This window comes from Medicago sativa, chromosome 3 (genome assembly GCF_051527215.1).
Source record: "Medicago sativa cultivar Bolivia chromosome 3, Bolivia_mono, whole genome shotgun sequence".
NCBI lineage: Eukaryota > Viridiplantae > Streptophyta > Magnoliopsida > Fabales > Fabaceae > Medicago > Medicago sativa.
Genome location: NC_140751.1, coordinates 74783466 through 74799542, shown reverse-complemented (window position 1 = coordinate 74799542; position 16077 = coordinate 74783466). Strand labels below are relative to the sequence as shown.

At 33.8% G+C, this 16077-nt stretch overlaps 2 protein-coding genes across 3 annotated transcripts; both read left to right on the top strand.

The window, feature by feature from the left end:
- The first annotated feature begins 4638 nt into the window (after positions 1-4638).
- On the top strand, positions 4639-5748 carry LOC146940147 (uncharacterized). The gene has a single exon (XM_085749851.1). The coding sequence runs from the start codon at positions 4639-4641 to the stop codon at positions 5746-5748; it is 1110 nt and encodes a 369-aa protein (XP_085605977.1).
- Positions 5749-8500: 2752 nt separating this feature from the next.
- Positions 8501-14462, top strand: LOC146940146 (uncharacterized). 2 transcript variants are annotated; one of them, XM_085753749.1, is made up of 5 exons: positions 8501-8547; positions 11443-11626; positions 13398-13604; positions 13783-13974; positions 14066-14462. In XM_085753749.1, the coding sequence occupies exons 1-5, from the start codon at positions 8516-8518 to the stop codon at positions 14204-14206; spliced, it is 756 nt and encodes a 251-aa protein (XP_085609875.1). In that variant the 5' UTR covers positions 8501-8515; the 3' UTR covers positions 14207-14462. The 2 variants fall into 2 exon arrangements, with proteins under 2 accessions (XP_085609875.1, XP_085609874.1); XM_085753748.1 differs by lacking the exon at positions 8501-8547 and adding an exon at positions 10184-11301.
- Positions 14463-16077: the final 1615 nt, after the last annotated feature.

The window sequence follows — 16077 nt, the reverse complement described above, 5'->3', positions numbered from 1 at the left end:
TAACAATAATCTCCAGTCTCTGATTTCTCTCCTCTCTTTTCCTGTTCTTTCAACCCTTTCATCCTTGTTCGATTTTCTCTTGTTATCCTCCCTTTTCTTTAGTGAATCTGGGTAGTGGGCTTTAGTTTGCATCCTTGGATGAATTCTTGGTTTCTCTGGGTCGATTTTGCTAAATCTTCCTTTGCTCCAGTTGGCTTTCTATTCCGGTTTTATCTTCTTCCACCCCTTGTCTCGTCGTTTTTTCTTGCTCACACTCCTCGCTCCAATTGTTGAGTAGTTTTGTGCTCCATTCAATCATGAATCCTAACCTTGGTAAAGAAATCATGCAAAGCACTCAGGACTCTATGAATAACAGTTTTAACAATAATATCCAGCGCCCTTTCAAGATCCAGAAAATCCAAACTCACCCCATGAATTTTATTCTCCATTATGATGAATTCCACAACCCTGATGGTATTGGTACCAGCAAAGGACCTTTTGCTGATTGCTCCAGCCCTGCAACACAAACAAGAAACCAAGATCAGCAATCTCCAAACTCTTGTGGTCAACAAAAGCCATCACCACAATCCAAGAAAGAAGATCCTTTCTTCTATTACCAAGAAAGCCATGTCCAAGACTCTGTTAAGATATGCCAGAAAAGTGTGATTGGCAAGTTCCTATCAAACAAAGTTATCCCTGCACAACAGATTCATAATTCACTACTTGGCATATGGGGGAACCCCACAGGGTTTAAAGTCACAGAATTGGAGGACAAACACTTCCAATTCTCCATGGAGAAAGATGAAGACATCAGGAGGATCCTGAAGGGCGGTCCATTGGATTGTAAGGAATGTCTGGCTCATTATACACTCATGGGATAGAAAGGTAAGTCTCAGAAATCTGAATTTTTCTCAAGTACCACTCTGGATACAACTTTGGGGGCTTCTTATGCACTGCAAATCTGCCAGCATGGGCAAGGCCATTGGTGAGCAGATAGGGGAAGTTCTAGACTCTGCAGTCTATGAGCTTGCTGATAAGGAAAAATTTGTTAAAATAAAGATTCTGTTCAACATCACTGACCCCATTAGGCCAGGACTATTCATAGGAAACAAGGTTGATGGTGTCACTTGGGTAGATTTCAGGTTCGAAAACCTTCCTATGTTCTGTTTCAAGTGTGGTCTGGTTGGTCATGTTGAAGAAAACTGCCTTAACCTTCAGGAAGAAGATGATTGTGCTGGAGGGGATACTACTAATCCTAGAGGAGCCTGGTTGCGCTCAAATAACTATGGAAGGAGGGTAGCAGAGAAAAAAGAAAAAAAATTCAGCAGTGATCCTAGGAAATCTTTTAGTGGGGGTCTCTTTAGCCCCATACCTAGAGGGCTCTCAGAGATGATGTTTGAGCTTAATATGCAACCTGAACCTCAGAGCCCTAACCAGCAGTACACTGAAATGAATCAGCAGCAGCACAAACCAGATACTACACCTGGTAATCAAAATCCTCATCTGAAGAGGAAAGTTACAGCAACCAAGGGAGTCCTTCAATTTTTTGATAATTCTCTGGATATTACTATGACAAAGGCAGGCCTTGAGGACAAGGCCAGCCTAGGAATATGAGAGTCCTAGCCTGGAACTGCAGAGGGTTGGGCAACCCTGATGCAGTTAGAGCCTATAAAAGGCTCCTTAGATCTAAATGCCCAGATATTGTCTTCCTTATGGAAACAAAGCTCAAAGACTCTGATCCAAAAGTCTCCAGTAAGTTGTGTCTTGGTCACCTTCAAAATCACTTCATTGTGAATTGTAATTCTGAAGGTGGAGGTAGGTCTGGAGGTCTAGCTTTAATTTGGCATAATGATGTAAATCTCAACATTACTGATCATAATAGAATGCTTATTGATTTTTATGTTTTGAATGTTTTAAACAATGATAAGTGGTATGGTACGGGGCTCTATGGCTATCCCTATCAATCTAAAAAACACTTAACATGTGATGCTATTACTAATCTCTATAATAGTAAACATAATGTTAAGTGGCTTGTGTTTGGTGATTTCAACTTATACATTAACAGCTCAGAAAAGTTAGGAGGCAATAATGTTAATTATAAGCTATCCAACCTATTTCATAATACTCTTCAAAACTGTAATCTTTTTGATCTAGGTTACCACGGCAACAAATTTACTTGGGCCAATAACCAAGAGAACACGTACCATATCAAAGAAAGGATAGATAGATATTGTGCTAATGACCTCTGGATTAACTTTTTTCCTAGATATACAAATTACCATTTATTAAGATTTACCTCTGACCATTCTCCTATCCTTCTTGAGTTCTGGGACAAGCATCAAAGTAGGAATACGAGAAACAACCACCATACTATTACTAGATTTGAAGAAATTTGGAGCCATGATAAAGACAGTCACAAAGTTGTTCAAAATGCTTGGACAAACACTAGTGGGGATAGTACTCACAAAATTCATGCTGTTCTCCATCATATGCATAACTGGGGGAAGGATAAGTTTGGTATTATTCCTCAACAGATCAGACATCTGCAGGAGAAGCTTATGCATCTCAAAAATAAAATCCCTAATGCCAAGGTGATAAATCAGATAAAGGATGTTGAAACTAATCTTACTGAAGTTTTGTTACAGGAGGAAATCTGGTGGTCTCAAAGGGCTAAAACCCAATGGCTCAAGTATGGTGATAATAATACCAAGTTTTTCCACTTCAAAGCCAGTCAAAGGAAGAAGAAAAATTTCATCCACTCTGTCACTGATAATAATGGCAGAGAATGGAATGATGATATCCACATTCATGATATTTTTACTAATTACTTTACTAACATTTTTTATACTTCTTATCCTATTGATGTGCATGACAATTTAGATGTGATTAGAAATAGAGTCTCCCCAGACAAGCAAGCTGAGCTTAGTGCAGATTTCACCATTGAGGAAGTGGAGGCTGCTATGAAATCTATGAAGGAAACATCTTCACCTGGTCCTGATGGGATGCCAGCTCTCTTCTACCAAACCTACTGGCAAATTGTAGGCTCTGATGTCACTCAATTTGCTCTCCAATTTCTAAACAAAGGGGGTGATCCTACTCTTATTAATCATACTTATATTGCTCTTATTCCTAAAATTAATACTCCTATCCAACCTTCTGATTATAGACCTATCAGCTTATGCAATGTTATTCTCAAAATTGTCACTAAAACTATTGCTAACAGGATTAAGAAAGTTTTACCTCATGTTATTTCTGAACACCAAAGTGCTTTTTTGCCCAATAGGCTCATAACTGACAACATTTTAGTTGCTTTTGAGGTTTTCAATAAAATTTACAAGACTAATAATACTAAAAAAGGTCTTGTGGGTATTAAATTAGATATGGCTAAAGCCTATGATAGAATTGAGTGGAGTTTCCTTAACAAAACTCTTTTAACCATGGGTTTCCCTCCTAATCTAGTTAAAACCATCATGAATTGTGTTACTACTGTCTCTTTCTCAGTCCTCATCAATGGGCAGCCTAGCAATAATTTTTGCCCCCAACGTGGCTTAAGACAAGGGGACCCCCTGTCTCCCTATCTTTTCATCCTTTGTGCTGAAGTCCTTTCTGGTCTTTTGACTAAAGGACTGGCTGAGGGCAAGTTTCATGGCATTCAGATTGCACCTACTGCCCCTCCTATTTCTCACTTATTTTTTGCTGATGACAGCTTATTTTTTTGTAGGTCTGATCCCAAAGAAGCAAATTTTCTTATGAACACTCTTCAACTCTATCAAAGCATGTCAGGACAGAAAGTTAACCTAGGAAAATCAGAGATGGTTTTTAACCCTAGGCTTAAAGATGACATCAAAAAGGAATTTCAAGCCCAATTACCTATCAACATATCCAACAGAATAACCAAGTATTAGGGTCTGACTACTCAATTTGGTAGGTCCAAAGTTCAGGATTTCAACTATATCATGGATAAAGTTATAAAAAAGATGAAGGGTTGGAAGGAGAAAAATCTGTCTTTTGCAGGTAGGGGTGTTTTGATTAAGGCAGTTGTTCAGGCCATCCCTGTTTTTGTGATGAGTTGCTTCCTCATCCCTCAAAAAACATGTGACAGAATTGAAAGGGCAGTCTGCCGGTTTTGGTGGGGAAGTAATGGAGACAACAGGAAAATTCATTGGGTCAGCAAAGATAGAGTGCTTAAACCAACTGTTGATGGTGGCCTTGGCTTTAGAAACCTTAGAGACTTTAATTTGGCCATGCTGGCCAAACAAGTCTGGAGGCTCCACACCAATCAACAATCTCTTATCTCTAAAGTTTTTAAAGCCAAATACTACCCAACATCTGATGTCTTACAGGCTATAGTAGGTTATGCCCCTAGTTATGCCTGAAGAAGTCTACATCAAGCAACTTGGATTCTGAAGAAGGGTTGTTGTTGGAAGGTGGGCAATGGGGCCTCTATTAATATTTGGGAAGATCAATGGTTACATCAACAGAATGGCTACAGGGTGTTAACTCAAAACCCTGGTATTCACAATATAAACATGGTACATGATCTTATGCTTGACAACCCCCAGATGGAACAATGACCTTATAGAGCACATCTTTTTTCCTTTTGAAGGATCCTGTATACAACAAATCCCCTTTACCCAGAGTATAAGCCAGGACTCTCTCATGTGGATGCACAATGCCACTGGTGAATACACCGTTAAAACTGGCTACTATGCCCAGCAAGTATGGAAGTCCCAACATGATCAAGGGGCATCCAGCAGAGTTGTTATGGGCACTATTTGGAAGAAGATATGGGGGCTTGACACTATACCTCGCCATAGAGTTTTGCTTTGGAGGATTATCAACAAAGCACTACCTGTGAGAGATGAATTACATAAAAAAGGGATTAACTGCTCTATTCTTTGCCCTAGATGTGAGGAAGGAATTGAAACCATTGACCATATTTTTCTTAAGTGTGATCATTCCAGGCGTGAGCTCTTTGGGTCCAATCTAGGGATAAACTTTCAATCTATCCCCACCTCAGATTTCATCAATTGGCTAATATCATTCATCTTCAACAATGAAAAACCTATAATCATAGATTTAGCAGCAATTTTATACAGCATCTGGCATGCGCGAAATCAGAGAGTTTTTGAAGATAAAGCCATACCTGGAGATGCAGTCATACAGCGCGCATGCAATAGCATAATTAGCTTCAGAAAAGCCAGATCTGGCTCTCCAGATCCTCACCTTCGCACAACACAGCCTGTTTTAGCTCCTAGACCAGCTCGAGCTCCTGCGCATACAAAATGGGTCAAACCACCGCAAGGCACTATTAAACTTAACAGCGATGCCAATCTCACCGTGTCGGAAGTCTGGGGTATTGGAGTTAAAGCCAGAAATGAAGACGGAGAAGTTATAGTCTCTGGTACTTGGCAACGACCAGGATTTCTATGCCCTCTCACTGCCAAAGCTTGGGGCGTCTATCAAGCCCTTCTCCTTGCTCTGGACCGTGGGTTCCAACAGGTCATTTTTGAAAATGACAATGAGAAGCTGATGTCTCTCTTAACTAATAAGGAGGAAGCTCATAGAACTTATCTAGGATCTATTACAGATAGTATTGTCTCTTTAGCTTCTAGATTTAACTTTTGTAGCTTTTCACATGTTAAAAGAGAAGGCAATTCGGTGGCCCACTGTTTAGCCCATTTAGCTACCTCTTCTTTAAATCAGCTCTGGGTGGAGGATATTCCAGCCCAAGCCCGTGCTTTGTATTTCTCTGATCTCTTTTCTTAATATAATGAGTTTTTTATTCAAAAAAAAAGAGTAAAGAAGAGATATGAGAATGATATGTGAACAAAATATATTAAAAAATCCCAAAAATATGTCAAAAACATTATTTTATACATCAACAATGTGTGGGGCAGTCCATCATAATCTAGGGTGTTTTAACACTTCTGACCAGATTCAAAAATGGCAATTCTACACTCGAAAAATTTGAGTGTACCGGTACACTTATATTTAAATTAATAGTTTAATCGGTTATTGTTTTTAGAAAAAAAAATATTTTCTATCATTTACAATTATAATAATATATTTTATTTCTCAAAAGTGTTGGTGAAGCAAAATTCAACTTTTTTGATTTTTTTATTACTCATAATATTGAATTTGAATATTGATAATTTTTTCGACAAAATATAAAAAAATTAGTATTATTGTTTTTTTTGTCAAGTAGTCAAGTGGTTAGAATTCACCTTTTTCAAAGTGAATAAGTGGGGTGTCCGGGGTTCGAATCCCGACCCATGCATATAACAAAGCATGTCCCTGCCAACTAAGCTATGCTTACGGGGACAATATGATTCTTATAAACAATGAAATGATGTTTTTTCTTATGAAATAATATTTTTTAAAATATAAAAGTCAACAAATAACTCTTTATTACACAAAAATGATCGTTAACTTATTAATTTATGAAACAGATGTACCGGTATACCTTAGTCTAAAGGTGTTCCGTAGAAACTTCATTCAAAAATATCAAGATGCATTAAATACACCCTAAGAGCACATAATTTTTTTTTTTATCAATAAAAATCAATGACACAGTAGTACAATCATATAGATCAGATCCTATTCAAGAAAGGTCGTTCATGAGCACATAAATGTGCCCGCTGCACACAAAGCAGATGTGAATTGCTAAAAAAAATTTAGAAATTCTCCCTAAGCACATGTTAATCACTACAAAAAAAAAAAAAAGTTAATTGCTGCAACTATATTTTTTATGGGTTAATTATGTTTCTAGTCCCTATAAAATAGCGACCTTGTAAGTTTAGTCCCTACTTAATTTTAATAGCATTTCTAGTCCCTAATTTTGTTTTTCTGCACTGAGTATTAGTCCCTACTCAATTCAAATTTGTTTAATTTATGCTTAAACTCTTATTTTTGATCAATTTTTTGCAGACATGTTTAGAACATTACTAAAAGTTCGTCCGCAAAAAATTATTGCAAAATTTGATTTCTACATCTAGATTTTATTACTTTTTATCTTTAACTTTTGTCGTTTTAAAAAATTCATATTTAATTCATTTCATGTCAGAAAATTCTAAATTTTAGTAAACGAACCTTTCATAGTGTTCTAATCTTGTCTCAAAAAAATCGTTCAAAAATTTAAGAGTTTAAGGATAATTAATCAAACATTGTTTTAGCAGGGACTAAAATTATAAGTAAATTTTTTTTATAGGGACTAAAAATGCTATTAAAATTAAGTAGGGACTAAACTTACAAGGTCGCTATTTTATAGGGACTAGAAACATAATTAACCCATTTTTTATTAAAGCGGTTTTAACTGCGACTAAATTTTATTGCTACAACCAAAGTTTTACAACTCGAGAGTTTACCTCAACTCGTTTTTTCTAGGTAACCTCGACTCGTAAACTCGACTCGAGAACTCGTACGAGTTTACCTAAAATTAAAATTAAATAAAATTTATTATTTACATGACATATGTAAACTAATATAATATTATAAATAGTCCAATAGTGCAAAATATGACTAAATTATAAAGGTTTTCAACCACCATAATAAAATATTATGTTCAACTAAACATCAAAATACAAAATAAACTTGCAATATCATAAGTCTCTCAAGTCTTAACCATCCAAAAAGGAAAGTTTAACAAGTTCCTAAAGTTGTTAATAAAACTAAAAAAAAAAAAACTAGACTTACATTTCGATTTTACTCGAGTTTACCCGATTTTGACCGAGTTAACTCGAGTCAAACTCGTTAAACATTCTGATTTTACCACAAATCGAGTTTACCTTCGAGTTGACACGATTTTGGTACCTAAAAACGTGAACTCGGCGAGTTAACACTCGATCTGTGGAAGATTTTTTTAATTCATCATTATCCAATGAATTCAAGGTTCTTGCGTCAAATAGAAAACCAACAATACTTTAAATACTTCTAACCGCTCAAATCTATTTTTCAATGAAGTTATTATCATATCAACAACCACCAAAATATGACTGTCTCTAAAAGATTCCTCATGTGATTATATTTACTCATCATTCTCATCATATTGTCTCTTTCTAAAGCTACGACACTTTGTTGGAAGTGTCGGCTCTATACTCATATCAAATGTAAGGCTTTTTGGCAACAATCATACTAGATTCAAAGTCTTCATTTCTATTTTTTTTCAAAATATAATATCATACCTTACACGTTTTTAAAAAATTTTGAGCCCATATTTTATACTTATATTTGGGGCCTAGGACGGTTACCCTCTTCACTCTACCTCAGATACGGCCCTCAACATCGATTGTTAGTTGAATTATGTCTTACAAACTATATCTTTGTTTTAACATTGATATTCACTTTTTTTCTATATAGTATTACAAATAATATTAAGTATGCAATTTTTCCTATTTGTTGAACCAGACCCATCACTCCCTCTCCATCCATTGTCATGTGCCTCGTCATTAGTATTCCAATTTTCCACGTAATTTCATTGTCAACTCAACAAACCCACCTCTTCCGCCCTATAAATCCAATCTGATCAGGTCCATCTATGCTTCTCAACTGGGTTCTTATTCGTACAAAGTACAGTATCGTTCTTTGACTTTAGAACTCCATCTTTATCACTTTTTGTTTTCTTTCATTCGATTCACTGGTTTAATTGAATAGTACTATCAATGTTATTCTTGATGCACACTTAGGGTGTGTTTGGATCACCAAAGAAAGTGAGAGGAAAGATTGTTAAAGAAAAGAAAGTATGAGGAAAGTGAATGGAAAGTGAGATGATTGTTTTAGTTGTTTGGAATGAGTGAAAGTGAAAAGAAAGTGAAAGGAAAGAAAGATATATATTTAATGAATGACCTAAATAGCCCTGTATGTATATATGCAACCAAAAAATTTAGTAAATCCGCTTAAAAAATAAAAAATTGTAGTAAATAGTAAAAAATTATTGTAAACATTAAATATATCTTAGTAATTTATTTATATTATATATAAATAAAGTGATGATGACTTAAATTTTAAAGAATAAAGATGAAATGCAACACGTAAGAAAATTTCACGTGAATCCTAAAAAGCAAGGGTAGTATCGTCTTTTCAAATAATTGCATCATCCATGAAAGTTTTCTTTGCTGGTTTGGACGGAAAGCTTTTGCGCGTGGGCCCCATCAAAGAAAGCCTATCTTTCCTCTCTGACAGAGGAACCAAACAGGGGAAAGAATGTTATTCAACAAACTTTCCACTCTCTCTTCTATCTTTCCTTGCACTATCTGTAGTTCCAAACATACCCTTAATATGGTATTCATTCTATTATGAGGCATTTATGTTAGAGGTACAAACAAAGGGTTAAATATGTTTTTGGTCCCTATAAATATACCAACTTTTCATTTTAGTTTCTCTAAAATTTTCCTTCAACTTTTAGTCCCTATAAAAAATTTCAATCATTACTTTTGGTCCCTATTTTAAAGTAAACTCATATGTATAATTCATATTTTTGAATAAAATTTTGCAGAAAAATTCATAATATTATAAGAATCTCTCCCAAAAAAATTTAGAATTTTTTAACAAAACATGAATTTAATATGAATTTTTATATTTTTGATGGTTAAAAATTCATATTAAATTTATGTTTTGTTAAAAAATTCTAATTTTTTTTGGGAAATATTTTTACAATATTCTACACATTTCTGCACAATTTCATTAAAAAATACAAAAATTAACTTTAAAATAAGGACCAAAAGTAGTGATTGAAAATTTTATAGGGACTAAAAGTTAAAGGAAAATTTTAGAGGGACTAAAACGAAAAGTTGCTATATTTATAGGGACCAAAAACATATTTAACCCTACAAACAAATACTATTGAATTATGTAATTTTTTTTGAGGAAAATGATTTCTTTTATTGTCAGAGTTGTGGTCCGAGTGGTATTTTGACGGTGGTTAGAGTGATGATAGATGGTGGTCGGAATGCTGATCAGCGAGCAAAGTGACCCCAACAGTCGAACATGGCGTCACAATGGTGGTTAGAGGTAAGGTGGATATGGAATGGCGGTCGACTATAGTCTAAGGGTGCGTTTGTTTTTAGAGATTTTTTTAAAAAATCTAAAGCTATTTCTGTTTGTTTACTATCATAAAAATCGTTTTTTTAAAATTTGAAGCTCTTACACTTGAGTTCCTTGTATTTGGAAAAAAAAATAGATTTTTGAAAAGCTACTTGGAATGGCGGAGTGGTGGTTGATGGTCGGAATGGTGATCAGCGGATAGTAGACGCAACTATTTGAGCGAATGACGGAGTGGTTGTTAATTGCCAATTGATGGTGATCAAAGGTAGTAAGAGTGGTGGTAAATGATCGGTGGTGGTCAGCAATCACCAGTGGTGACGTGTTAATGTTAAAACAAACACGGATAATAAAATCAATTTTTGTGATTTTGAAGTTTAAGTGAATTATTTTTCAAATTAAATAAAAAAACTAATTCAACTTCAATTTTACCCAAACATGTTGTGTTTAAAGTTAACCTATAAAACAAAAAAAACGAAAACATATGGTGAGAGTTAATCTTCTTCCCCATTTTCTATGAAAATTTGCTTCCATGGAAAATAGGGAAGAAAATAAATTTTCTATTCATAGAACTTTTTAAAATTATGAACCCTTGAAATTCAAAATTTTGAGGAAAGAAGACAACCACGTAAGCAAAACTTTACATGTATTTTTTTTTTTTAATAATAAACTTTACATGTATTAGTTTGTAACATTTGACAGATTTATCATCACACAAAAAGATGAAATACTCTTATAGTACTAGTACAAGTATGCATGTATATAGAGTGTACCTATATCCACATTTGGCTAAACTTACAAGTTTTAGAGAACTTATTGTTCGATTTTATTTAGTTGTACATTAATGATATGCTTCATCGCCGCTAATTTTAGAGTTCACAGCTAAGAGCTATAGTGCTATACACAAAAAGCAGCAAGCAAATACATGCTAGGATGCAAATTGAGCATGCATATACTACAATTAAAATATGCATGTAACCAAACTAATCGGTTACTTCCAATCGTTTTATGCTCCACCTCGATCATTATTGCATGCGTCTTAATTAATAACAAAAACTGATGGATAAGATAGCCAATGTAGCTAGGTGTAGCCAATAAATCCAATATAAGCTTTGGTAATTTGGAGTATATAATAACATAGTCCAGTTTCATTTTGTACTTAATTATAGTATTATTGAAGCCAACTCAAAATTTGTGAACAATGTGTATAGCTTTGTTTCTTTGGCAATCTCATCCACTTTATCCTTTTCTTCTTTTGAATAATAGAGATGAATATCACAATAGGCAAGCTTAATTTTCTTCTTAATTTCCTGTTTGATTTGTGGAATTAATATGCATACATTAATTTGTACATATATTTGTACGTGGTTAATTATATATGATGTTTAATTATTGTTAATTGTGTTTAATTTGGATGAATTGAAGGCCTACAAAGGAAGTGTCATGGTGGGAAGAATGTGATATAGTGGGAGGAAGGGATGAAATAGGAGGAGGGACATGGTTGGCTTGTTCTTCACAAGGAAGAGTGGCTTTTCTTACCAATGTTTTGGAGCTTCATACTTGCCCCGAGGCCAAAACTCGTGGAGACCTACCCCTCATGTTTCTCAAGGTATATAAATATGCACAGGGTAATTATTTAAGGTTGATTATTATATCCATTGTCTTTGTATTTGAAAGAAAATAGGAAGAAAAAAAGAGAGTTAAATAGACCATAATTTATAATTGCTTATCTTGATAGGGAAAAAATCTTCTTATTTTGCTGCAAACTCTTGATAAGTTGAGAGAGCTACCAACATTAGTGTACGATGCATCTCGAAAAATTATCTTTAATGGAGGGAAGCAATGAGAAAATAAAATTATTACTATCTTATAAACAAGATAATAAATTCTCTAATTTTGGGGTCTCTATCTTTGAAGTGACTTTAGGCTAAAACAGAAAAGAGAAAGTAGAAAAGTAAGGAAAAATATGAGAGTAAAAATAAAAGACGAGAGATAGAGAGAAATGTTGAACCTTTTTCTCCCTCAAGGTAGGAAATCCCAATTCGAAAAATGTTGAGTGGAGAAGGACTACAAAACCTAGAGCCGGTTAGTGGTATAGCCAACGATAGACCATTAGATCAAGGGATATAATTTTTTCCTCTCTCTTGATTTAACGGTTTACAATTAATTGCACAATGTCTATTCGTAGAGTATCCAACTTGGTTGCCGGTCGGTGTGATGGTGACAAATATGGGTGTAATTTTAAGTTTTAAATTTTTTTACTAACTTTATGATGCACAAATAAAATAGTGATATATTATCTACGTAATTATTTTTCACCGTTAGATCAACAAGTTTCATCATGTTTCACTTGATTCAATTGTAAGAGATATACATGATACATATACCTCTCTTGCACCACAAAACTAGCCATCTTTGCGTACTTCTAAAAAACAATGAAATTACAAATTAGTGTTTCTTTAACATGGTGGAAGAGATAATATGCTCTCCTAACTTGGTTGTTGTGATTGCCTATTTATACACATTCAAACAAAAACACTTATAAATGAGAATGTCCCATAGGTCTTTTGTGGATTCCACATCACCAATGACGCAACCTCCACCTTTTCAGTGTCATCCTCATATGTTCAAGGGTGTGCATATAGCACTACATCGAGTTGAAAATGAGCCAAAAGGATTTGAACTTGGCTCAATTCAACTCGATGAGAATTTTTTCAATTCGATTTAAATTTTTTTCGTTCGAACTTGATTTGATTAAAGTTATTCAAATATAGTACATAGCATATTATTATAGATGCATACAACAATCGATCAAAGCTATTTGATTTTGGGTTGAGCCCAACTCGCTATGGATCATAAAATATATCTGCAAGGTGGAATAGTATTTTTTTTTTGATAAATAAATATTTTATTAATAGCATCTAACTCGGCGTATGAGGATATTATTCTTTATAAACCGTTTTCATTCCTCAATTCTAGTTAATATGAAACTTGAGTTTTTTTAAATAGCCTAATGACGAGAATCACACACCTTAAGTGTAGAAAACTGAAGAATCGCAGATTCGAACCCACGCTCTGAACATATCAAATATCTTTGTAGTTACTTCTGAGATGTGCTTATCGAACAACTTGAGTTTTTCTCTATTTTCAAATAAAAACTTCTCTCAATATTAGCTAGATAGATCTTTGTATAGACCAAATTAACACAAGAAATATGCTAAAGAGTGCTCTTATGCATGTTATTGGCTATTGACATAGTATACCTAGTTAGTTGGGTGAAGTAATCAGTAATCACCTCTAACCAAATTCTTATTTGTACATGTTCAATTGAATTTCTTAATCGATTGTTCATATTTCTTTACTTTGTTGATAAATGGCAGAGCAGCAAGAATCCCAAAGAATTTGCAGAAAGCTTAAAAACAGAAGCTCAATATTACAATGGGTTCAATTTAGTCATTGCTGACATTACTTCCAAATCCATGGTATACATATCAAATAGGCCCAAGGGACAGCCAATTACTGTTCAAGAGGTTCCTCCTGGTCTACATGTACTTTCAAATGCTAAGTTAAATTCACCATGGCATAAGGTTTGTTACCATAGTTATTATTTGGACACACTTTTTATCATTGAACACAAATTCTTCTAGCAGTACATCTTTTTGGATACGTATACCTTGTAGGGAAAACTCAATCAAAATTTAATTTAATTTATATTCAACATATTCAATCAAACTTCAACAAATCATTTTTTTTCATATATTGTAGGCTCAGCGCCTTCAATTTAGATTCAAAGAGCATCTTTCTAAAAATGGGGAAGGTGAGATACATGTGAAAGAAGTAATTAAAAAGCTTATGAAGGACAAAGTTAAAGCAGACAAAAGCATGCTACCTAATATATGCTCACTTGATTGGGAGTTCAATCTTAGCTCCATTTTTGTTGAAGTAGAAACACCACTGGTAAGTTAAAAAAAATATATAATCAAAGAATTAATTGAACTTTTTACTTAATTACTTACCAATTTATTCATCTATGTATATAAAAATGCAGGGTTTATATGGCACTAGGAGTAGTGCTGCTTTAACCGTTAGATCGAATGGGAAAGTAAACTTTTATGAAGATTATCTAGATGATGACAACGTGTGGAAGGATCATGTTATTGATTTCCATATCCAAAAGAAGTTGAAGTAGACAAGAGTTAGGACTACGTAGAATTCTTGAAGCATTCCTCAACAATTAATAACACATTGATTTGTTTTCTTATGCTTAGTAGTCTTTCATATATGAGGATGGTATCATGTGGATTATTAATCCTTTCTCTTCACATTTATATATTTGTATTCCATAAATGTGCCATTAACGAGCACAAAGTGTATGAAAAACTAATAACTAAATAAACTTAATGATTTATTTATAAATGCAACTCTCCGGACAAATTCGTATGCAATTTTTTTTTTTTTTTTTGGAAATTATAACATATACGACACATGTTAAACGTCGCATGTTAAGGAACTCAATGTGAAAATTTTGTCTTATAAATTGTGCAAATTTATTTTTTAAAAAGTTGAAAACTATTTTTTTGCAATAAATAATTGTTATTCGTATAAACCTTAACATGTTAGCAAGACCTTTTTATCTTCATTGAGCTAGGTTCAAAATGCTTGTTCCTTCCTTGAGCTAGGTTCAAGGTGCATTTCATTTCAACAATGACCGGAGCCATAGAGCTTGACATGCTGCATAAGAAATTACAATGTACTCAGTTTGACATGAAGAAATGGCCATAATAACTAGGGCCGGCCCTAGGCATAGGCCGGAGGTGCGACGGCCTAGGGCCCTTGCCCGTAGGGGCCCAATTTTTTTTTATAAGGGGGGTGCATATAGCAAAACTAAGAAAAATTGGGATGCGTATAGCAATTCGTATTAGTAGGGCCAGACTAAAATCCTTATCTCGGCCCAACTTATAAAAAATAGGAAAAAAAAATACCTTTTATGCAAGTAGGTTACTTTTTAGGCCCCTCGTATCTCTTTAGGCCCCCTAAAGAGATAAAAAAAAAATTGTGTAATTGAAAAGACCCAAATCTTAAAAACACATTTAAACAAAAAATCTTTTTGTGGAATTAAAAAAGTAGATGAGAAAAGAAACCTAAAGAGAAAAACCAAAAAGTTCCAAAACCAAAACCAAAACCAGACAAGACAATTACAATTTGTAAGAAAATCATTATTGATTTTCACCATTTTCTTAAATCATTCTCTCTTCAAGTGAATTGTTTTAGGTTTATGTTTTTTTTCTTATTCCAATTCTCTTTGATAATGATTGAATTGCATAAGGTGTTGAATTCTAATTGAATTGATTTATGCTTTTTCCAATTGAATCCATTATTGAATTCACTAATCTCACCATTATTGAATTCTAATTGAATTGCTTTTTGCTTTTTACAATTGAAGTATGTATTGTACACACGTGAATAATATTAATGAATTGTTGCCTTTTTCCAATATACGTGAATAATGTATATAACTTGTACTGTATGGAATCTATTTTTGCCTTCTTTTTTTTTCAATTCAATTCTTGATTTTTGCTTAAATTGAATTCTTATTAATTAAGTGTTAAATATATTTCTTCTCTTTTTTGCGCTTTTGTTTTCAGGTACTAAAATTTCAGTCTACTTTTAAGGTATTATTGTTCTCTACTTCTATGGTTTTTTTTTTTGTTGTATTGGCTTCTACTGAGTATTTGATTTATTTTAAGATGTTGCCTAAAAATGAAAAAAAGGAGCTCTTGATAAAAAAACGAAATAAAGAGCTAATAAAATCACAACAAGGAGCTCTTGATAAATTTGGGTTAGGTTAGGCACCCCAACTTTTTTCGTTTTGTTTTTCCTTTTTAACACACGATATTTGACACACGATATTTGACACATAGTTGGGGTGTCTACATAGTTGGAATGTCCGCCATAACTATGTATGAGAAGAAAAAAAAATTATAATGTAATATAAAGGACCCTTTTTCTTACTATGCCTTGTTTCTTTGAGCAACAAGATATTAGTGTATCCTACCAATT

Excerpts from the sequence above, each read along its gene's own strand:
- LOC146940147 (XM_085749851.1), top strand. The coding sequence starts at position 4,639 with ATGTGGATGCACAATGCCACTGGTGAATACACCGTTAAAACTGGCTAC.
- LOC146940146 (XM_085753748.1), top strand. The coding sequence starts at position 11,219 with ATGTGTATAGCTTTGTTTCTTTGGCAATCTCATCCACTTTATCCTTTT. Across the intron at positions 11,627-13,397 it reads TACCCCTCATGTTTCTCAAG|AGCAGCAAGAATCCCAAAGA; the intron begins GTATATAAATAT and ends GATAAATGGCAG. Across the intron at positions 13,605-13,782 it reads TAAATTCACCATGGCATAAG|GCTCAGCGCCTTCAATTTAG; the intron begins GTTTGTTACCAT and ends CATATATTGTAG.